Source organism: Neoarius graeffei, chromosome 2 (genome assembly GCF_027579695.1).
Source record: "Neoarius graeffei isolate fNeoGra1 chromosome 2, fNeoGra1.pri, whole genome shotgun sequence".
NCBI classification, from domain to species: domain Eukaryota; kingdom Metazoa; phylum Chordata; class Actinopteri; order Siluriformes; family Ariidae; genus Neoarius; species Neoarius graeffei.
The window spans coordinates 108,713,471-108,737,573 of record NC_083570.1 but is presented as its reverse complement, the minus strand read 5'-3'; the positions used below and the strand labels follow the sequence as shown (position 1 = coordinate 108,737,573).

The 24,103-nt window shown below is 43.9% G+C and overlaps 2 protein-coding genes across 2 annotated transcripts in view; one reads left to right on the top strand and one right to left on the bottom strand.

Annotated features, from left to right (window-relative positions):
• ctnna1 (catenin (cadherin-associated protein), alpha 1) overlaps positions 1-24,103 on the bottom strand; it is a 353,364-nt gene that overhangs the window by 116,837 nt on the left and 212,424 nt on the right. The window contains exons 8-9 of the mRNA XM_060915358.1: positions 10,921-11,001; positions 7,505-7,657 (exon numbers count right to left, since the gene is read on the bottom strand). Of these exons, the coding sequence (XP_060771341.1) occupies positions 7,505-7,657; positions 10,921-11,001 (234 nt within the window). The remainder of the gene's footprint in view (positions 1-7,504; positions 7,658-10,920; positions 11,002-24,103) is intronic.
• Positions 20,696-22,319, top strand: lrrtm2 (leucine rich repeat transmembrane neuronal 2). The gene is made up of 2 exons (XM_060911254.1): positions 20,696-21,771; positions 21,853-22,319. Exons 1-2 carry the CDS (start codon positions 20,705-20,707, stop codon positions 22,265-22,267), a joined length of 1,482 nt encoding a protein of 493 aa, XP_060767237.1. The 5' UTR covers positions 20,696-20,704; the 3' UTR covers positions 22,268-22,319.

The window sequence follows — 24,103 nt, the reverse complement described above, 5'->3', positions numbered from 1 at the left end:
TGACTGTACGAATGAAGCGACAGCCGTACGTCCGAGCAGCCTCAGATTTCATGCGTGGTACGCACGTTCGACTTCCAGGTTGTACGTTGGGTGCGCGGTGATCTTACTGCTTCATGGTCACCACAACTACGTTCTCCACGAACAAAAAAACGCAGCGATTTGGGAAACGCCAGAAAAAAAAATAAATCGTACGTCCGGTTGTGACCGAGGCCTTAGGCGGAGTCAGGCGCTACCAAGATGGTGATACCTGTAGCCGCCTCCTCCTTCGCGGTTCAAACCCTTCAGAAATCCTATGAGCGACGTCACAAAGACCGTCCCTCATTTTTACAAATCTATGATGCTAACCGACATCACCGGCTCCACCCACTGAGCAAGGGTGTACCGAGATCACCACAAGCTACAGAATGTTAAACGGGTGTGGCCTGGAAGAACGCGATCCAATCGAAACGAGATCCAGCTGTTCGATTACAAACAAATACGCCAGAACGTCGGAGCTCGACCATGACGACCAAAACAGAACTGAAATGTGACGATGTGAGAGAGGACCAACCTCCACGACAAGATCATCGACAAAGGACTCAATTTTGCTCCCCGAAGCATCGATCAGAACCGGAATCGGACGAGAAATGAGTGAGGAGATGCAATTCTAGTCGGAAGAAAATGTGTTCGCAAAGAATTTGACAATACAGCGAGCAGGTTTTGTGCAGAAGGTCGAGTTCTTTCAAATAAAACAATCAGAACTGAAATCCATTGAGAACTGAGGGAGGGAGGAGACACGATTTAACTGGAAATAAACAACAAAAAAGTTGTAAACAAATTGCTTAGAACAGGAAACTCAAACAAACGACCAAATTTTGTTCCTCGAGGGAAGACCGACCCAAAACATTGATCAGAACCGAGGGAGGAGATACAATTCTAGTGAAAGGCCTGGGAAATTCGTTCATTTGGCCCAATTAGTAACTCGTTAGCAAAAAATTTGACAAAATAGTGACCAAGTTTTGAGCAGAGTGACAAGTTCTTTCAAACAAAATCAGAAAGGAGATACAACATTAAGGACTGCCCGATTGCCCGGGACAAGTGGGATATGTCCCCAACATGCCCCAACCGGGCAAGTTGGAACGAGCACAAACTAGCGCCACAAAAATGAGGCTTTTTGATCTTTTATTTCAGTTCCTAAAAGCGTCCCTCACTACGTATCCGCAGTGATGTCTTGGCTGTTTTTTTTTTTAAGTCTCGGTTTCATTCACTGCTCTGCAGGTTATTTTATATCCCCCCGCTGGTGTAGTATGGTACGCGTACTGTTTACAGATCCCTTGTGCATGACATCACGCATCACGTAATAATTACAGCTGGGGTCAGAGACACTGTTTTTCACGCAAGCAGCTTAACCTGTCTTCAATACGGTTAATTTTTGCTTCTTCAGACAGAGAAACAGATAACAGGCATCACCGTCTCCCCGCTATCACGAAAAATGTTAACAAATAGAAGCAAATGCTTCAAGAACGAGGAAATGAGCGGTTAAAGAATACGAGGAGAGGAGCTCAGCCTGAAAACTCCAGAGAAATTCACGATTGTATTTAAAGTTTCAAGAGTTTGCTTAAGAATCTTTTTTTTTTTTTCCTGCTCGCATTCGAGTTAGCACCTTCATGAAAGCGTCTGATTTTCTTAAAGGTGAAGCCGCTTCCTTATTCGACACAGAAAACCCAGATTGGTTTCAAACAACTCGGGCATAAAAAACTCAACAAGGAGCGACATGCGCGATAAATCCTGAAAGAACAGATTTTTTTTAAATTTTCATATTAAAAAAAAAAAAAAAAAATGCTGCGTCATGACAGCTGGCTGCACTGATTCAGTTACAGGTTGCCAGGTCTTTATACAAAAACACCCATAACCTACACACTAAATTTTAAACTCAAACACTATTCTGTTTGTCATGACAGCACGGATTTTTTTTTCCCTTTTAAACCTAGAGATGGAGGATTTTAAAAAAAATATTTTTTTTCTCAAACATAGTACTGTTCAAAAGTCTTGGCACCCTATTTTCTTCATACAAACTGTTATAGATTTCTACATTATCGAGTAATGAACCTACAGTCCGTGAGAGTTCTACACAAACACGCTGAACTTTCCAACGGCTGCATGCGTGTGAAATGGAAATAAATCGACTAAGGCAGCCTCTCAACTGGGGTGCCGCGGCACCCCTGGCTTCGTTAGGGGTGCCGTCATATATTCTAACATTGAAATAAATAAAATGAATTAAAATTCCAAAAAACGATAGTTACACTAATGCAGATCATCGCCGCCTCATGCATTATCATCAAAATTTGTCTCACGGCCCCCTTTCCCATGTCACAACGTCACTGCCGGGGTCAGCGTATGGTCAGCGTGACTGCGTATATTTTATATGGGGGGGTGCTGTGACTGAAAAAAGGTTGAGAAACGCTGGACTAGGGCAGGAAAAACTGTTTTGGATAAAATTGTCCGTTACGAGTAAAAAGCAAGTCAAAAACCAAACTTCAACTCAATGTGTGATCTTCATTTCATGTTGCAATTCACAACTATTCAAAAAAAAAAAAAAGTGGTACTTGTAAAATAGGAGGCAGGGGGAAATTAACCCCCCAGGGCAAGCGGGTTTAAAAGTTAATGTCAAGTCCTGTACGATTTAACTGAATTGTGGACGACGGACGCCACGTCATGGCAACAGCTCATCGTCCTTATGGACACACGAGCTAATAACCGCGACAAACAGAACCACCAACACCAAAAGCCATAAACTACAACAAAAACCATCATGATGACTACAATAACCACATCAACACTGAAAACTCTTTTTTAAACTGATCCAAAACGAAGACGACCATGAAATGCCCGGAGATCAGATTAGAGAGTCCTCCGTATTGCCCTCTTTATAAAATTTATCCTGTTTCCGACAGCATGATGCTCTCCTCCAGCTCCAGGACATCATTTTGTACACAATAAGAGAGAGAGAGAGGCGATCTGAAAAAGCCGTCACACAGATGGAAGGAGTCTCTGGTTTTGCTCACATGGGCTCGGATTTCTTGTTTGCGGTGTCACAATAAGAAACTCGATGTCCTAGTGTTGAGACTACCAACAATTCCCTTGAGACACCACTTAACCTTGGCTACAGGGTAGATTTCGCTCCTCCGCCTGGGGCTTAAAAATTGGATTCGCGCTCGTGACTATCCATACAAATGGGGTGTTTTGTGCAGTTGGTGCACTGCAGGCCTGCAGGATCCGCTTCGGCGGCATCATAAAGCCGCAAAACAAACACGGATCGAGTGGCCATGATGGGAAACTACCACTGGTTATTAGGACAAGAGCACTCGTGATGGAGCTTCGATGTTGTTCTGATTCATCTCTGCATTAATTAGGTGCAATTATCGGCTCTCGAAGAAATGTTTTCTCCATGTGAACGACCTCTGATTAGGAGTCATGAGCACACGCTCAAAAATCAGCTGCGATTTAAGTCACCGAATCAAAAGCAATCCCAAATACGATTTGCATTTCGACAGAGCTAAACAGAAACCTTTATTATTTGTCTCGCTAACAGTTTCGGTGGTGACCAGAAATTCACTCGTTTGCTAACCGGAGTCATTTCTAAAGCCTAGGTCACAACCGGACGTACGATTTTTTGGCGTTTCCCAAATCGCTGCGTTTTTTTTTTTTTGTTCGTGGAGAAAGACGCACGTTGGCCGTAAGTTTGTCTTGCAACCTGAAAAAAAAAAAAAACGTAAGCGCCCGTAGAGTTTGTTTGACATGACAAAGAACCTCTGCGGCCGGTCTACGGCTCGAAAATCAGCACGTCACACGCGCGCCCTCCGCGCGTTTCTTGCACGTAGACCGGCTGTAGGAGCACGTACGGCTGGTTATGACCTAGGCTTAAGGGTAGTCTCTCACTGGGCTGCGACAACTTGCGAACGTCATGCGCGAGAGAATTTCAAAAGCGTCTTGAAACATTCGCGGGGCGTCTCAATTTCCTCGCTCCTTGGTCGCTGAAGTTTTGAACGTGTTCAAAAAATTCGTGCGACAAAAATTCTCAAATGCGTCGCGAACCCTTCTCAAGCCGGTTTCCGTGAGACAGGAAGTGCGAGTGTATCTGACTGGGCTGCGACAGCCTGCGACTAGTTGGAGACAACAACTGCGGTAAAATACGCGAAAATCAATTCAGTGAAAATTGCCGCCAATTCGTATATATTTTACCGCAATTGTTGTGTCTCAAACTAATTTATTCCTTCTACAAAGAACCTGAAACCATTTGGAAAAAGTGTGCTTCGTGTCCAGAATGCCCGGTTATGTTTGGATACGCATCCTGTCAGTCATAAGACACGAGGGGCGGAGCTTCATGAACATGAAAGGGAAACACTGAAATGACGAAGAGATCGATTTTACCTCACACATCAACAGTCCTCTCTTAGTGATACCACACCGGTGATGTGTGGAGGGATTCTGGTACAGTGAATAAAGGTCAAATTATCAAATCTCTTTTCAGTCCTGCTTTTGTTTTTTTTAGACGGTCCCCGTGCACTCCGTTTCACAGCCGGCTCACACAAACACCAGTGTGATTAGTCCGGCTCAGAGAACGAGTCATTTTGATTAACGTCAGGTTGTAGCTTAGCGTGGTACAGTAGGAAAGAGGGGTCTATTGTGTTTTAACAACGTTTTGCTGAAGGAGTTCGTGATCTGGGAAGTTTGAACCTGTGAATACATTTCCAACCAGTGTCACTAAACCTCGAGTCCGAGAACATGACCCCACCCGCACCATGCGACGGTGGCGGTCGCTGCCTTTATGTGAAAGCGTCTCTGCTACTGTGTTGGACTAATGTTATTGCTCGACTGCGCCCGCCCACTATCAACAGGGCAGAGGGTTAACACTAGCTAGGTCGTTGCTCACCAAACCCCGCCCATTATCAACAGGGCAGAGGGTTAACACTAGCTAGGTCGTTGCTCACCAAACCCCGCCCATTATCAACAGGGCAGAGGGTTAACACTAGCTAGGTCGTTGCTCACCAAGCCCCGCCCACTATCAACAGGACAGAGGGTTAACACTAGCTAGTTCGTCGCTCACCAAGCTCCGCCCACTATCAACAGGGCAGAGGGTTAACACTAGCTAGGTCATCGCTCACCAAGCCTCGCCCACTAACAGGGCAGAGGGTTAACACTAGCTAGGTCATTGCTCACCAAGCTCCGCCCACTATCAACAGGGCAGAGGGTTAACACAAGCTAGGTCATCGCTCCCCAAGCCCCGCCCACTATCAACAGGGCAGAGGGTTAACACTAGCTAGGTCATTGCTCACCAAGCTCCGCCCACTATCAACAGGGCAGAGGGTTAACACCAGCTAGGTCATCGCTCACCAAGCCCCGCCCATTATCAACAAGGCAGAGGGTTAACACTAGCTAGATCATCGCTCACCAAGCCCCGCCCACTATCAACAGGGCAGAGGGTTAACACTAGCTAGGTCATCGCTCACCAAGCCCCGCCCACTATCAACAGGGCAGAGGGTTAACACTAGCTAGGTCATCGCTCACCAAGCCCTGCCCACTATCAACACTAGCTAGGTCATCGCTCACCAAGCTCCGCCCACTATCAACAGGGCAGAGGGTTAACACTAGCTAGGTCATCGCTCACCAAGCCCCGCCCACTATCAACAGGGCAGAGGGTTAACACTAGCTAGGTCATCGCTCACCAAGCCCTGCCCACTATCAACAGGGCAGAGGGTTAACACTAGCTAGGTCATCGCTCACCAAGCCCTGCCCACTATCAACACTAGCTAGGTCATCGCTCACCAAGCTCCGCCCACTATCAACAGGGCAGAGGGTTAACACTAGCTAGATCATTGCTCACCAAGCCCCGCCCACTATCAACAGGGCAGAAGGTTAACACTAGCTAGGTCATCGCTCACCAAGCCCCGCCCCTTATCAACAGGGCAGAGGGTTAACACTAGCTAGGTCATCGCTCACCAAGCCCCGCCCACTATCAACAGGGCAGAGGGTTAACACTAGCTAGGTCATCGCTCACCAAGCCCCGCCCACTATCAACAGGGCAGAGAGTTAACACTAGCTAGGTCATTGCTCACCAAGCCCTGTCCACTATCAACAGGGCAGAGGGTTAACACTAGCTAGATCATTGCTCACCAAGCCCCGCCCACTATCAACAGGGCAGAAGGTTAACACTAGCTAGGTCATCGCTCACCAAGCTCCGCCCCTTATCAACAGGGCAGAGGGTTAACACTAGCTAGGTCATCGCTCACCAAGCCCCGCCCACTATCAACAGGGCAGAGGGTTAACACTAGCTAGGTCATCGCTCACCAAGCCCCGCCCACTATCAACAGGGCAGAGGGTTAACACTAGCTAGGTCATCGCTCACCAAGCCCCGCCCATTATCAACAGGACAGAGGGTTAACACTAGCTAGGTCATCGCTCACCAAGCCCCGCCCACTATCAACAGAGCAATGAACATAGCACGTCACTTCCTTCTCTGTGTGGAGTCTCGCCAAATGACGAGTGAAGTTCGAGGTTGTCCCCGTCGTCTCCTCGATAGTTCTTCTACATATGGAACACACAGCAGTGCATTTTTTCCCCCCACTGCACGAGAAGTCTGTATCGGCAAAGCGGACAATCCTGGGGCGTCTCTTCAGGTGTTTTAGCGCCGTTAACGTTAGTTTGTTCCTGAACATGATGTATGAACAGGTGAACGTGTATTCTCTTGCACGACATTAGTATAAAAATTCATGTAGATATGAATATAAATATCTTGGGCCAAATTATTGTGGCATTTTACCAAAAAAAAAAAAATCCGAGTCCTCGTCTCCAGTTTACGAGTCTGAATGCAGTTAATGCACGAGTCCGAGTCAGCCTCGAGTACGACAAGCCCCTTTCCAGCTTCACCGCAGTTCAACCCAAGCATGAAACAATGATTAAAATCACGTAAATGAGCCATACTGCCCAGTTTATTCCCACACACACACACACCACAGATTCAAACGTTATTACGCAATAAAGCAAAGCCATCTTTGCCATGTAATAACGTGAAGCCAAATCTTCACACTATAACGTGAAAAATATCTTGCTAAAACTTTTCACAACACTGATGATTTTTTTTTTTAAATTATTATTCTTCCTGGTGTGGCAGCAATAAGCTTCCGGAAATTACAACAGACTGCAATTTGGATACTTTTTTTTAAAATCCGGGCTCATTTTTCTTCTGTCCTCCGCTTAAAAGAAAATTCTCTCTCGAATAGCACACTTCCAAGAGACGGATCCTTAAAGCCCTCCCCCTGCAGAGAAGAGAAAATAAATAACCCTGCTCCATAAACAGAGGACGAACAGGTGTCTGAGCCAAAGTGACTCCTCATTTCAGTTCCTCCAGGAAGAAGCAGCAGGCTTTGGAGCCCGACTGCGACTGTTTAAATCACAGCACAAAATCATTTGCTTTAAAGGGCACCTGGAGGTTTGAGCGCGTCTCGGTGAAGGAGATCGTTCCTACCTCGATCAGCTTGTTCGCGTGCTCGCGGAAAACCTGGGCGTAGTCCTTCACCTCCTTCTCGTTTCCGTTTTTAGCCGCTTCGATGAGGACCAGCAGGGGAACGTTGGTCTCCAAAAAGGAGTCCGAGACGTGGTCCATCACGGCCTTCCTCAGCTATAAAACAAACGAACAAAAAAAAAAAAAAAAAAAAACTAGCAAGCTCAATAAAACACATCAAAATATGTAAAGACTAAAAATGTTACAGGAGTGCTACTACAGGAAAATAATCAAGGTTGCGTGGTTATGTTTAGTTACCGCCCCAGAATTCTTCATTTTCCTATTAATAGTTGCTTTATTCCTTGTGATTTCTGGTTATAAAAATGAAAATACACCTTCTGACCTATGGAATCAATTTTGTGCCAAAATGTTCATACAATACTTTTGAAATATCAAACAAAAAATACCAAAAAAAAGAGTCAATTTTTTTAGACTGGCAAACAAATTATTCGTGTAATCGTGCAAAATATCAGTCTGTTACTCTTCAGAAACCTTTTATTTTTTGTTTCGCGTCTTTCTCAGTTTTGTTTGGCGTAATTTATTTTGGTTGCGATTCCAGCTTTCTCGTTTGCGCTCCCTGACTTTTTGCTTGCAGTTTTGGCACAAACTTCACGTGTGGGTGGGCTGTCCAGGAATGCATTCCCATTGGCTAACTTGTGTTTGACTGACAGCTACGCTCAGCCATTCCCTACTCGGATTCTGGCGGACTGTTTGACGAGTGACCGATCCATTGACGGTAAACAAGGATCGAGTGGACTTCAGTGGCGACTATGATATTTAATTAATTCAACAAAGTGTAAGTGCAAGACAAATGTGTTGTGTGTGTTGCAGTAGTGCACATTATGCAGGTGTTTCATGGCAAGTCAAATGTTAGCCTTAGGCCCTGTCCACACGGCAACGGATTCAGGTGACTCCGATACAATTGTTCACCGTTTCGGCCTGGCGTCCACACGGCACCGGCGTTTTGGGTGCCCAAAACGCAATCTTTTGAGAACGGGTTCCAGAGTGGAAAGATCTGGCAACGTTGCCGTTGCTAAGTCGTCTGGATGAGTAGAACGGATTTGTTTACGATGACGTCACAACCACATGACTGAGTGCTTCACGCCGGGTAGAAGTGTAACGAACTCGATGCGAGTTGTCAACAAATCCTATAACTTGGTTCATGAAACGCGCTTACAAAATATTTTCACTGTGAATATTTATTGTGTAATGGTGCAGAGAGAGAGAGAGAGAGAGAGAGAGAGAGAATAGCCCTTAGGGAAGAGTCAATCCCGCCAGCAAAAATAGGGAAAAAAAAGGAGCGATCTCACCTCTTCAGATGTTGGTTTAAGTCCTACAATACATTCCTCAAAAAGGGCGTAGAACAAATTAATCCATCAACGTGTAGCATTCAATTTATTCCGGACCATTAAAGACGCCGCCTTCCGCGTAGAATCATACGTCATCCTTGCCGCCATATTGGATGGGTCAAAGTGGAGAATAAAGATGCCTCATTCATGCGCTGCGTTTAACTGTACCAACAGGTTTGCCGTCCAAACGAGATCACATGGGATTACCTTTCACAGGTGAGACTGGAAAAATACTTTTCATTGTATTTGGTCATTATAACGTAATTTTACGAACAGATTTTTCTGACTTTGTGGCTAATATGAAGTCTCGCGCATAATAGTTTATGCGCATGCGTCCTTACTTCTATTGTTCTGGTGTCTCCGAAGGGACCGTCTTACAGCGCCCCTAGAGGTGTGGCATGTGTATTGCATCGTTTTCAGCAAGCGTTGCGTTGCCATATGGACCTGATATTTTACTGATCGCTGCCCATTTGGACGCGATATTTTTTTAAATAACATCTCGTTGCCGTTGTCGTGTGGATGTAGCCTTAGCTCCACTACCCAATATAATAGCTGTCTTGATAACGTTAAACGCGCCTGCATAATGTGCACTACTGCAACACATACAACACATTTGTCCCGCACCTACACTTTGCTGAATTAATTCAACATCATAGTCGCCACTGAAGTCCACTCGATCCTTGTTTACCGTCAATGGATCGGTCACTCAAACAGTCCGCCAGAATCCGAGTAGGGAATGGCTGAGCGTAGCTGTCAGTCAAACACAAGTTAGCCAATGGGAATGCGTTCCTGGACAGCCCACCCACACGTGAAGTTTGTGCCAAAACTGCAAGCAAAAAGTCAGGGAGCGCAAACGAGAAAGCTGGAATCGCAACCAAAATAAATTACGTCAAACAAAACTGAGAAAGACGCAGAACAAAAATAAAAGGTTTCTCAAGAGGTAATAGACTGATATTTTGCACGATTACACGAATAATTTAGCCTGGCAAGCCAGACTAAATGTGAATATTTAGTCTGGCCTCGATCCATAGACATTTCTGAAGCGGGTGAGAGGAACAACCCGCTGTCTTTCAAACTGTCTCTGTGCGTATAGGCCAACGCTCCGACCAATCAGCGCAACAGTGACTGTGACGTAGTCAGAGCGACAGAAAGCAGTGGGGGAGGCCTTGAAATAAATAATTTTTCAAAATGCGTATTAATTAATAAACAGGCTCTAGATATTAAGAAGTTTGGAGATAATGAGCACAAGTTTGGAGTCTGTACCACATACACAGTTTTTCAAGGGTTTGCTTAAACTGTTTTTGAGAGTTTTTATTTAGTGGTGTTTGGTGAAATAATTTCCCTTAAATTTAAAATAACGGGAAAATAAGAAACAATCAAAAAGTAATGTTTCAAAGCTGTTTATTAATTCTTCGTACTGCACAAACTAGCCCCATCCTTTTGGCTACGAGCGGAGCCAGCTGGTAGATCAGACTTTCGCCATAGCCGGTCGGCAAAACAGCGAAAACGTCCTTCTTGAAAAGGAATGAGCGGAGAGCCTCTTCCTGCTCATGTTTCAACCAAAACTCCAAGTCTAATTCTTCTAAAACTGATTCCAAAGCGGAGTCAAACGCGCGCTGTTCACTAGCCGTAGCCATCTTTCCTGTTGTGCTTTCTCCAGCGTCGCGCAGCCTTGTCGTCACTCCTGCAAAAGCCCGCCCAAAGAATCCAAACAAAAACCTTGCGTTGTGATTGGCGGGCACGATTTGATGCCCGGGGTGTTTTTGTTTATATGGTGCGAGGCTAGACCCACTCGTAGGCAAAAATATTTTTGGCCACTAGGCGGCTGGATCTAGTTTACTAGGCTACGAATAATTTGTTTGCCAGTCTAAAAAAAAAATTGACTTTTTTGTATTTTGATTTGTCGTTTTTGTTTGATATATTTCAAAAGTACTGTATGAACATTTTGGCACAAAATTGATTCCATACTGACCAATCAGAACTAAGGTATAAAACATGACTGGATTGAGGGAAGAAAAGAAAGCGTGAAACCTGTCTGCGCAGGTCTCGGGTCTTCTTCGTCATCCGGTCGATGGCCGTGTTCAGAGCGTCGCTTCTCTCCTTACGTCCAGCCTGAGAGAGAGAGAGGGGACAGAAAAAGGAAAAGTTGTTACTGAGCATCGGCTCCTTCTTTACTTTTATACACGAGCGCTGGAGAGGTGAGATAATCCACAGGCCAAAACTAAGACATCACAATCTGATAAACGGATCATCGGTAAAGATTACTGTAAAGGCAGCCCGAGTAGACCTTTAAACATTCTACTTGAAGCAGGAAAAATAAAAAAAGTGATCAAACAACCTTTTGGATTCATTTCCGATCAGCAGCCTGATCAAACACCATCTCAAAAATACTGCAGTCTCCCGCACAAATTTCCCCTTCATCTGTCTAACGGAGTTATAAACACGTTAACTCGGGATTTATATCCACGCAGAAACAGGAAGGGTCTGAAACGAGTATCGTAAGCAAGAGGCCACGATGTAAAAATGCGATTCGCATCACGGACACGCGATTCACATTGTAGAACTGAGCATTTTATTAATTATATAAAACATGGTTGCGCTGTTCGAACCCCAGACGTCCCGATCTGCACAACCCGTACAGTCAATGGTCATATGATCACCTTTTCTTTAGTGGCGAGCCTGCGAGATCTGCACTTGTGAAATCCAACAACTCTACATTACGACTAAACACACATTCTATCCACACTCACTGGATATCAGCAATCGCGTGCTCCGATTGGCTACTCTACTACTAGGATATCAGCTCGTATACCATGAGAGAAAAAGAAAACGGCGGAGCGCTTCGGTGAACCAAACGAGGATGAAATAACTTGAAAATAAAACCTCAAAAATACAAAAAAAAAAAAAAAAGAGGAATGAAAGTATTTTACAGTAAGAACGTGACTTTTTTCCTCTCCAATTTTCCAAAAATATCATTTTCCACAAATTGCTCCGGTCATTTCGCCAGTTTGTTTACATTCTTCATCTTCAAGCATTAAAATCTGTTGACGTTTTTATTTATTGAATTTGCAAAAATATTTTAAAAAATGCTCAGTTTCTCAAAATCCAGTGAATGTGGATAGAATAAAACCGTTATTCCACTCAATCTCATTGTACATGGCTCATAGCCATCAGCTCATATACATGACTCGATTTCATGGAATAATTGTTCATTATACTTCATACAGTTACACAACCACGCTATTATAATGACAAAGAGCTCTTGTGCAGCTTTCGAAGGCCATGGAAACCGGTCAGTTTAGCCGCCTTTGGAGCTCTATTTCTACTACAGAGCCCCAGTCAAAGTCCTCAGGTCAGGCATTTTTGTTTATTCAATTAAAATTTCTAGAAGAATCAATAAACTTGCATTTATTAAGATGCGTCGTACTTCCACTCGTAGTAATCTTCGTTTCAGGTGTGACGCCATTTCAAATCACAGCGTTTAAGCATATTTGTAGTAGTGTTTACTTCAGACAGGCTCGTTGTACTTGAGTCCAGGACTCAGACTAGAGTCTGACTTGTGCCCTGATTTTAAGGACCCGTGACTCGACTCGGACTTAAGCATGGACTCGTGCATTAACTGCATTCGGACTCAAACTGAGACGATGACTAGGATTTTCTCTTTATTTTTTGTCATATGCCGTATTTTTTTCGCGGTGCGGTTTCCATCAAATCTTGCGCTATGATTGGCTGACAAGCGGGCCCATATCCTACAGTACGGACCCCAGTTACGGACTTCTGGCGACTCACTTGTTCACAACAAACAGTAGAATTTGTCAATATTTACCTTTTTTTTAATAAGACTTACTTACAAGTTTATCAAAAATCTTATAAATTTTTGCCAGCATTTCTCAGGAGAATAGCATTAATTTTACAGCATGGATAGCGATAACGACAGTGTTCACAGCGAAAGCGAGTTTTACTACCCTGAGGAAGAAGAAATAAAAGAAAACATTTCAGGAGAAAGCTAAAAACCTGTAACCTGCCAACGTCGAGCAAAAACATGGCTGAATCCTGAATGACTCAATTTTGTATAAATAGGGGACTACATAGGTGGCAAAACGTAGTTTTTTTTTGTTCCTGCCATGGAAGTGCACTTGTATACCGAGGAGGAAGCCATTTGCATTACAGCCGTGAATGAGGATTCAAAATGGCAGCTCGGCTCGGGTTTCCCTTTCGGGAGCTCTCGTTTTCTGTTAGAATTTGGTAAAGAGAAAAATAAATATATTATTTACCAGCTTAAGGTCGGTCCGTATGGTGAAATACCGTGACCTCGGCCTTGAATACTGACCTCGGCCCAGAGGGCCTCGCTCAGTACTTTCAAGACCTCGGTCACGGTATTTCACGATACGGACCTCCCAGCTGGTAAACATAATTTGGCATAAGGTATTTACACCTACATTAATTTTGTACTAATTTCATGCAAGGAGTGTCACACCTGCATGCCTTGGTGCGTGCATGAGATAGACTCTCAGGAGCGCTCCATAGCACACTTGCCAAGTGCCATAAACGACTCGCACCTGCACAGGATTAAAGCGCAATCAGCGTGCCGATATAAAAACTGTGAAAAAACTCTTTGCGAAGTATTGAGTTGCATTGATGAGACATTACTGATTCTTATTTGGCTTCCCCAATTTCCTGTTTCTCGAGTTTGATTCTGCAGTGTACAATAGCCTGTTTGTTCCTCGCTCGACCCATCATCTGCTTCACCGTTTTATGATTTTACCTGCCATTCTGGATTGTTTACCGTTTTCACTTGTATTAATAAAAACACACCTTCTGCACTTACATCCGTCTCCCAACCATCTCTGACAGAATACTTCGCACTCCCTGATAAAGAGAAACACGTTCACCTGTTCATACGCCATGTTCAGGAACAAGCTAATCTTCATGGTGCTGAAACAACCACTGTCACATGGTGCAGTTGGAGTCTTGTTCTCAGACTCAACGCAGACCAATAGTGGACTCGACTCAATTTTTTTTTTTAACGACTTTGACTGGAACACTGAGGACTCGAGGTTAAGTGAGTGACTTGACCACGACACTGCTTCAGAGCAAATCAACATGGACATTAGTTGGCTAAATCTATAATACTGAACATACAGTTTACTGTTGTACAGAAATTATAAATTAAAATGTTAGCTTGTCCATGTTCCCCCCCCCCCCTTCACTTTGCAGTTTGGAAAAATAAAAACCGTAAAACGAGTTTATAATTTCTTCTAATTTTTACACAATTTGAATAGTTGGTACACAAAAAGGACACTTATTTATTAGACCTTGCTATTAACCAAACCTTCTTTCTTACTGTATTTAAGCACATCGGACTCCAAAGCCCGTCCTTGGAGGAAAAGCTGTTCATTTTCCGAATCTCTTTCCAATTCCCTGTAGCAAGGTAAAGTATACGCCTGCCAGTCAGTTCTCCATCCGGCTGAGTCGATTAAGAGAGACGTGCCGTCCTCTAACGAGCTTCATAAGGGACAGAACGATGAGACAGAGCAGGAACATGGCAGATGGGCACAAAGAGAGGTGCTCCAATTTCTTTCAGGCATTTTAGTGACCTCTCTCAGCACGAGGAGGAATGGGACCGAGCGACTGGAGCGGACTATTACGGGTGTTAGGACTTTTGGTAAACGGCTAAAGGCCGAGTCACCAAAACCTCACGTTCGACCCAAGACTGAGGTCAGAATCCATTGTGACCTCACGTCCAACAAGAGATCTTTGGGGAAGAAAGCACCAGTCAGCGATCCAATAACCGATTGCACAAGTGCCTCCGCGGGCCAAATCATGAGCCGTTACTTCCATATCGATCCTCTCTTTCTTAATTGGGCAGGCACTAGACTCCTCACACTTACTTAGCTGATGTTTTCACACAGTTAAGCATGATCAAAGAGCTTGTCCATAGGGGACACACGTCTCCAAATCGAAAAGAATGGACAAAGAGATAGCTAGATAGATGGACACGTTAACTAAATCATTCTTTTACGAGATTCCTCCTACAAACATTTTAAGAGTTAAAACAGACAAAAAACATGATCAACTACGAGCTACTGCTCACTTCTGTATTCGATTATAAGCATCAAGTTGCTCGCACCACTGTTGTTGGCGTAAAACTTTGGAATTCAACAGAATGATTTAAAAAGTGTTGCACAGGTATTTCAGTTTAAAAAAAAAAAATGTATAGAGACAAAACGCACATGAAGTTTAACTGGATGTTCATTTTATTTGTTATGAGCTCATAAAATTGTATTTTTATGGGTTTTTTTTTGTTTCATGTTGTTGGCATCGAATGTAGATGATCATTTTTATTCTTTTGAGCTTATAAATTTGTTTTTATTGGTCATTTTTCTTTTAAAAGTTGTTGGCATATGCAGCTGATATGCGGTGTAGGTAATTGGAATTTACAGACCATCTACACTGCAAAAAGGAAAATCTAACCAAGATTAAATATCTAAAATCAAGACAAAATATGCTTGGTATTTGTCTGCCAAGATAATTCTCCTTTCCAGGCAGGTTTTGTGTAAGAGTATTTCACTCACTTTAAGCATTTTTCCCCTCAATTATCTTAATAAGGTATTATAACTTGTTATTGAGATTTTATTACTGTTATGAGCAAGGTCTGTCTTAAAATGAGAATTACCATAATTTCATCGGTGTCATATTAACCATGACGACAAGTTTGTCAAAGTCAGAATTTCTTATTTCAAGCATATTATCCTTTCTTTTAATCCCTCAACACAAAACAGATAACTAAATGAAATGAATTGTTGTATTGTCAATCTGGCAACAAAAATAGGCTACAAAATGGATTGGTTTGTTGTTTTGATTTATTTGGCGGTCTCGGTTGGTATAAACACTTACTTGAACAGAGCACACCAATACGCCCAGATGAAATAGTCAAACTGTTGGTTGGGGGACAAAGTATCTAGCATGTTAAAGTGAGTAGTACAAATCTACTTGCTTACACTAGGTTTTAAGACATCTGTGGGGTTCCTAAAGCTAGATATATTTACTTGTTTTTAAAAATCTTGCCAAGTCAAATTTTCTTGTTCTGTTGGCAGATAATTTTGCTTATTTTAAGTAAAATATTCCTCATTTTATTACTTTTTTTTCTTGTTTTTGTAAGCCGGGTTTTTGCAGTGATTATGTTTTACTAAAGGGCAGACAAAAATAAGAATTATATTCTTCTTGCTGCTCCTTTCCAATCATGAAGAGAGTCACTCTGATCCATGTATCTTGAATTACGTTCTAATTCAATACCGTATATTGTAGGGGTGTGCAAAAATATCGATACGGCGATATATCGTGATACTTTGTCTTCTGATTCAATATCGATACTCAAAATTTGAATATCGATAGTTTTTCAAATAATAAATCATGTTTCAGACGGGTTGTAAATCCAGTACGACTTCCGCACCTCCGCTCCGCGAGGTGTCGCTGTGCCACTCCCTCACTGCAAGGCACTCTTCGTCTTCTCTTTTTTCCCCCGGCGGTTGCAGTGAGGGGAAAAAAAAAAACAAAAAACAAGCAAGCATGGCTGTTAACATAAACCTAGAGATGCCACCGAACTTTAAGGCAGATGTTTGGAGGCACTTTGGATTCCAAAGGAAAGGAGAAGAAAAAAAAAAAGTGAGCCGGTGTTCTGTAAAGTTATCCTACCTCTTGGATTTGTCCTACCAAGCCTACTGCGCATGCGCGAAATCCAGGACGGTAGGAAAATTCAACAGTAGTTTTGTTCTACCGATCAGCTGGGCTGATAGAAAATCGGTGAGTATTTCACGCATTTGCCGATTTTTAATGTTTTGTGCGTATTGGTCGAGTCTTTGGCCGAGTCAAATCATTTGTAATGCCTTGTTTTGAATAATAAACCGGTCTGTATGAGAACTTGCTAATTCATGTGTTCTGCGCATGCGCAGTAGGAGACCAAGATGCCCACTGCACTTTTCAATGTGTTCCAGACAGTGTGTTGTTCCTGCAAAATAAGCACAAGTTAAATGTTCTCCGGTATACGTTCTCAAGTTTACAAAGAACAAAATTGATATTAGTGTTAGCACTGAAATGTATGCGCAGTCTGCAGTGCAAGTTTTAAGTTTTCATAAAACAATTTGATTCTGCTTGTTAAGCAGCACCGATGTGTCCATGCTTACAGAAAAGTTGAGAATACTAGCACAGAAATGGGAATTTTCTGTATGTTGTAGTGAAGCAACTCTTGGTTTTGCCAGCAGTGGAATAGAGACAAATATATGTCTGGCAAGAGTGTGTAGTTATGTATGTGAAATGTAATTTTACAGTGGTCAATAAATTCTGATTTTCTTCAGTGACACAGATATCGTGATGTGGTTGAAATTTCTTGCAATATATCGATTATCGCAGAATCGCTGTACCGTGATATTATCGTTATTGTGGGCAAAATATCACCATAGTATCGTATCGTGAGGTATCTGGTGATACCCAGCCTTAGTATATTGTGCATTTTCATGAAAGGAATTAAAAAAAAAAAAAACCCACACCAGTATACACGGTTTAGAACCCCAAGCTGGAGTTTGGTACCAAGTGGCTATGATTTGTGGTTGCTGAGGAGAAAAGGGGTTTTAGACAGACAGCGGTAAACCAGTACCGTATCTCCCCCCCCCCCCCCCCCCGAGTCAAAGTCCTTCCCACGCCATGTGGTGCATAGGGCGGCGCCGATCTCCGTTTCCGTAGCCCTCGGCCTCTCATAGCTAGGGTTGCAGTGGGGGGCGGGTCCTCTGGTAACCGTGAGAGTTTGACTCCCCACTCGCATCTGTATTGCAGCGTGCCTTGCCAGATGGCAGTAGGTACCATTTTTATGATGGTCTTTGGTAGAACTCATGATCTCCTGATCGAGAGGCGGACACGCTAACCACTAGGCCAACTCGCGGTGTCTTCCCCCCCCCCCTTAGAGCAGGGTTATAAAAAGAAAAATCTAGTTATAAAGCATAAATCAAGCACACTTCTGTGATTCAAGCTTGTGTTTTGGCAGCTCAAAATTACAGCTCTGCTCTAGCGTCGGTCAAATTTCATGCGGTCACATATCCGCTATAACCTGCTAAGATTCGCGACTGAGATCATTCTAATTTGGAGATTTGGGACATCTCTGTATATTAAACATCAGTGGAAAGGCGTCATCTCTCTTTTGTCCGGCTAGATTTGTATCTGGCCGTAAAAAGCACTTGGTCTCGAGATCCAAACACACATCTGTATCTTCAAGATTCGAGAGCTTTAATCGCAGTCAATACGCTCATTGAAAAATGTATATGAAGGTACATTAAAAGATTTCCAGGCATGGCTTTTTACATTTTCTTACAAATTAATTAGGTATTCAAGCACCTACGCAAATCCCTGCTTCCGACAGAGTACAATATGTGGATGATATGCTGAACAAAGACGCACAAAGTAAGGGAAAGGAGAGAAGGGGGGGGGGGGGGGCATGCTCGACATGCAGCAAAGCTTATTTGTGTACATGGTCTCCAGTCAAAGTGCAGCTGCACTTTCGTAATCTGTATTTTAGTCCGGGATGCGACGACAAAATGAATCATGGATACAGAAGAGAAAAGAAAAGAGAAGAGGCTCTGCTGGCCGATGCATTAAGGCACATATGTTGATTGTGTCATGCTTTCATGCTCTCTCTCTCTCTCTCTCTCTCTCATATGCACACATTGAATAATAAAAATGGATAAAAAGGCACAAGAGGGGGATGACGAGGCTTTGTCAAGCCCCAAAACTAGGCTGTAGCTGAAAGGACTGCATTCTTCCCAAGTCTAAACAGTGACCTCAATGCTCCACTTCAGTGAACTCGTATTAAATGAGAAACACAAGAGGGAGAATAAAAGGCTGAGGGGAAAGCCGCATGCAGCTCTCAGGAGTCGTCGGTTAGTCGGAACGGTCTATTTAGTCTGGTCGGTCTCGTTGCAATCACTGCAGTAACACGTGAAGTACAGGACGGCTTTATCAAAAGCAGAAAGAGAGAGAGGGGGGAGGGAAAGGGGAGAAAAAAAAAAAAGACAGAGCAAGTGGGTGAAGGCCAACAAATTGCAAGTGTATACACACACACGACCATCTGCCTCACCAAATTAAACACACAGGCTCAGCATCACCAAAGGACAGGCATCAATTTGCTCATCAATATATTTTACATAAGAGAAAATGGTCAACTCCGTGAAGAAAAAGATGCACTGGGGAGATATTTAGTTTTGTTTCCCACAAAATCAGCTTGAGAGATCAATATTCTGGCGACCCCAGAGAGGTGGAAGGGGACCAAAAAAAAAGGGAAGAAAAAGATGAATCAAATACACAAGCACGACATGAATGTGCAAGGAAGAGCGAGTGGAAGACGGAAACAAGCAAGCGTGTGTGTGTGTGCGAGCGAGAGAGAGAGAGAGAGAGAAACAGCAGTGATGATCGATGCCAGTCTGCCACCACTCTGTAGCAGTGAGAGGCTGCAACAAAAGCGCAGAATAAAGGCTCTGCTGCTCTCGTCTCCAGTCTCCCTGCATCTCTCCGAACACAACGCAGCCCAGACAAGGTGCTGGCTCTGCCTACCATCAACAAGTTACGACGGAAGGACCCTCGGCCATTAAAAAAAGAAAGCGGAGTATTTGCTCTTTAATTAAGCAACTGAGCTGACGACATTGCGGTGGAAAGAAGGGGGGGCAAAAAAAAAAAAGCCTGTGGAGGGGGTGGGGGGGGATACTGTTCGCGGGGGTCGCTTTGGATACAAATCAATTTGAAAAAGATTAAGGATTCCTGGAAGCAACAAGAATGCCGGACCTTTCTTAATTTGAGAACCGGATTTAAAAATATTTAAAAAAAAAAAAGAAATCCACAAGGGAATTACGACCAAGAATAAAATAAAACGGACAAAAATCCTGCAACATGGATCTTGTGAATTTGTTTCACATGAGAGGGCTTGGCATTGCTTTAGTTGAGAAGACCTTCATCAGTTTCATATTTACTCAAAAGGCTTTCTTCCCTTTGGATTTCCCATCTATTTGGCTGTTCCAGGGATTGACCGAGAAAGACAGTTGAATGCCACCGTCGATGTTCACAAAAGAATGGGTAAGTTAGCGCTTTTATTCACGGAGTGTGGACCTGAATAGGAAATGGAATGAAAAGCAATTTTGGGGGGGTGGGGGGTGTAGAAGCGAGAGCGAAGGAGGGGGGCTTCGCTCACTATCCAGAAACATCCATGTACTTAAAATGTCGTCGTCTTCTGCCATGCTTCCCATTTCCATCATACAAAGTCTTGATTTGGTTTAATGCAGATTATTTGCCGTAGTGCAGGGTACAGCACCGGGGGTGGGGGTGGGATAGCCAAAAAAAAAAAAAAAAAAGTGTGAAATAATGTTCCAAGTCTGAGTATAAATAAAGAGGAAAAGATGCATCGAATAGAAAAATTGAGATGAGTAATATGGACCGTGCTTGGTATTCACTCGCTCATGTGAACGCTCAAAGCCTTCCAACTGATGCGAATACTTCTCATTCGAATTTACTAAAAATAAATCTCGAATATAAGCCAGTTAACACAAGTTGAAAGTCATTTTCTAAAACTACGTAACCCTGCATTGCCACCCCCAAAAAGATCCATTGCTACCACGCGCAGTAAGCAGATTGAAAGACCAATAGAAAAAATATCATTCCATGCACTGCAGAGATCAGATTTGCCTCCCTGGGTTTATTTTCTTATCTTTAAACCCATGCAGGTTTCCATTCAAGGTGGCCATTGGTGGGACGAGCACCAGCGGCACTTTGTGTGATCAGCATGCTACTGTGCCTGCCCCTCACATCGTGCACAGCCTGCCCTCAGAAATGCCGCTGCGAGGACCTGCAGTTTTACTGCGACACGCAGGGACTCCTGACGCCCCCAGACGGCGTGGACAGAGGAGCCCTGGGACTCTCGCTCCGGCACAACAGCATCAACGAGCTCAACCCCGACCAGTTCTTCGGCTTCACCCAGCTAACCTGGCTCCACTTGGACCACAACCAAATATTCAACGTGCATGAGGATGCCTTCCAGGGGCTCTACAAGCTCAAGGACCTGAACTTGAGCTCCAACCGCATCACCAAGCTGCCCAACACAACCTTCATCCACCTCATCAACCTCCAAATCCTGGATCTTTCCTTCAACCAGATGACCGCGCTGGAGCCCGAGCTCTTTCACGGGCTTCGCAAGCTCCAGATCCTCCACCTGAGGTCCAACTTCCTACGGACCACACCTGTCAGGGCCTTCTGGGACTGTCGGAGCCTGGAGTACCTTGGTTTAAGCAACAACCGGCTTCGGAGTTTGGCTCGGAATGGATTCGCTGGGCTAATAAAGCTACGGGAGCTCCATTTGGAACACAACCACTTGACCAAGATCAATCTGGCGCACTTCCCGCGTCTTGTCGCCCTCCAGTTCCTCTATCTGCAGTGGAACAAGATTAACAATTTGACATGTACCATGGAGTGGGAGTGGACCACTCTGGAAAAACTGGATCTAACCGGGAACGAGATACGCGCTCTAACCCCCGAAGTGTTTGAAACTTTACCGAACCTTAAGGTCCTGCTGCTGGATGAGAACAAGTTGACCAGCCTTGATGGCCAAACCATGAATATGTGGAAATCTCTCAACGCTATCGGGTTGTCCAGCAACCTTTGGGAATGTACAAAAAAGATTTGTAACTTGGCCAGTTGGCTGAGTAAGTTTAAGGGTCGGTGGGAACATCCCATCTTATGCCACAGCCCTGAGTACACGCAGGGCGAGGAAATACTCGACGCCGTTCACGGATTCCAACTTTGTCAAAACCTCTCGGCACCTGTGGTACTGACTAGCACCACGATCGAGGCCACGTTACCCCAACAGTTCACGAGCTCCTTTTTTGGGAATATGCAGACACCAACGCAGGACTTTTACCCTGAGGATTTTGGGAGCTTTACCGTCGTCACCACTACCACCACCACCGCTCAAACCCCACAGACTACCATGGCTGCGGCGACGGTGAACGGGAACGTTGTTACCGAGGACTACGGCATAGACAGCACCCTACTAACCCAGAGAGTCATCATAGGTACCATGGCCCTTTTGTTTTCCTTCTTTCTCATCATTTTTGTAGTGTACATCTCACGGAAGTGCTGCCCTCCCACTCTCCGGCGGATCCGCCACTGCTCGGCTATTCAGAACCGGCGACAGATGAGGACCCAACAGAGGCAGCCGATGGCAGACCTGGCCACGCAGGTGCCCTATAACGAGTACGAGCCGACACACGAGGAAGGTGCACTAGTGATCATTAACGGCTACGGGCAGTGCAAGTGTCAGCAGCTGCCTTACAAAGAGTGCGAAGTATAAACACTATTTATTGCTGCAGTTTATGGGTTTTGCCATTTCAACCATTTCGAAAAGATACAGGGTTTGTTTCGGGAACTTTTTCAGCTTGTAAACAAAAAGAAAATAATGAGCATTGATTCTTTATACTGGTTTGGGGGGGGAAGAAATCATTGAGAACCAGAAGGTCACGAGGACAGAGTTGAAACGAGATGTATAAAGAAGCTCAAGTTTATTTTTATAGTATGAAAGCAAGGTTCATATCAAGCTGGGGCAATCACTCAGATTGTGAGGTTCGTCATTGCGTTATTAGTCAGTCAATTATCCAGCAGCGCGGAAAAGATGAGCGAGAAACAAAGCCAAAATCATCTGGAACTTTGAGGTCCAGGCAGAGAAGGGGTGGAAGGAAAGAAGAAAAAAAAAAAACCCATACTATGTATGAAACTGCATTCTTATTCTGATAAATGTTTCAATTGTATAATGTGGTAAGAAGTCCTGTTGCATATGATGCACAGAAACAAATCTGACAAAAGAGAGGGGAAAAGATGTTTATGGTGCACGTTAGACCACATTATAGATCTCACTTATCACTTTTAAAAACATAAAAGGTTATAAAAAAAAACTGGTAATTAATGGTTGGGTTCAAGAGCATTTTTACTTGTGTGTTTTTTGGTTTTGTTTTTTTTTAATGGAGGAAGAGCACTGTAAAATTGTACCACATCACATTTAGCTCAAGTCTAATGAAGGATTTCATCAAATCAAATGGTTACTTCGTCAAAAATAAATGACATGTTTATTTGTTTGATCTAGCCAAGATTTCATTTCATCCCAAACAAACAGTTAAACAGTTTACGACCTTCTTTAGGTTTGTTTGTTTGAACCCCATCTTCCAAAATGTGAAAAGCTTAGCACTGTGTGTGAAAAGGCTAATGTCCGATGCGTTACCTTTGCTCCGTCGACTGCGACGTAGAGCAGGGATTAAATAAAAGTGTTAGACGTTTACCGTTATTGTGTATGCACATTCTTAACGAGCTTAAAAAGAAAAGACGGCTCGGATACAAATGCTCCAGATTGTCAAATGACGTACACTGTGACCGTCCGCTGCTGCTTTACCCATTGCGTATTGTATAAATGACTCGAGAGATCGTTCACAATATGGTAGAGGAAAATAAATCCTCCGGCAAGTGAAAATGAAAGAAGGAGAGAAAGGATGTGAAGGGAATTAAAAACCCACACACAAACACCGTGAAACAAGTCTGGAGGGGGAAAAAAAAAAATTATACAAAATCATTTTCCCCCTCAGGCTTAGCAAAGACCATAATCACACGTGACAGCTTGAAGATTGAACCAATTAAGGACTTGGGCACTCAGCTGCAGCACTCTGGACACCCAAACGCCCTCCACTTTCAAACAACGAGCTCTCGTTTCCGTTTTTTTATTTTATTATTGCTTTGACTGACAACTCCTGATGCAGTATTTCAGAGAGGCAGCCGCAAAGAAGCTCTTTATCTGACAATCTTGAGCATGTTACTGACAAGGTGTGGCAGGGAGGCAGTCATGAATGACAGGAGGAGAGAAGAGTGTACGAGGCTCCTGAGAGAGAGAGAGAAATCTGCAGTCTCTCCTCTAAACCAACACGAGAAGGGAATGGAATGGAAGGGTGGGGGAAAGAGGACGGCACATTGGTATGCAGCACACAGAGGATGCGCATTAGCATCGGGTTGAAGAACCCAGGACAGCGACGCAGGGAAGATCAGATCCGTGCTCCACTGTGAAGCTGAGGGCGGGGGAGGTGGGGGGGAGTTCAGACGCCCTAAGGCCTGCGGTAGAAGCGTGAGAGGAACAGGAGACAGGCGCAGC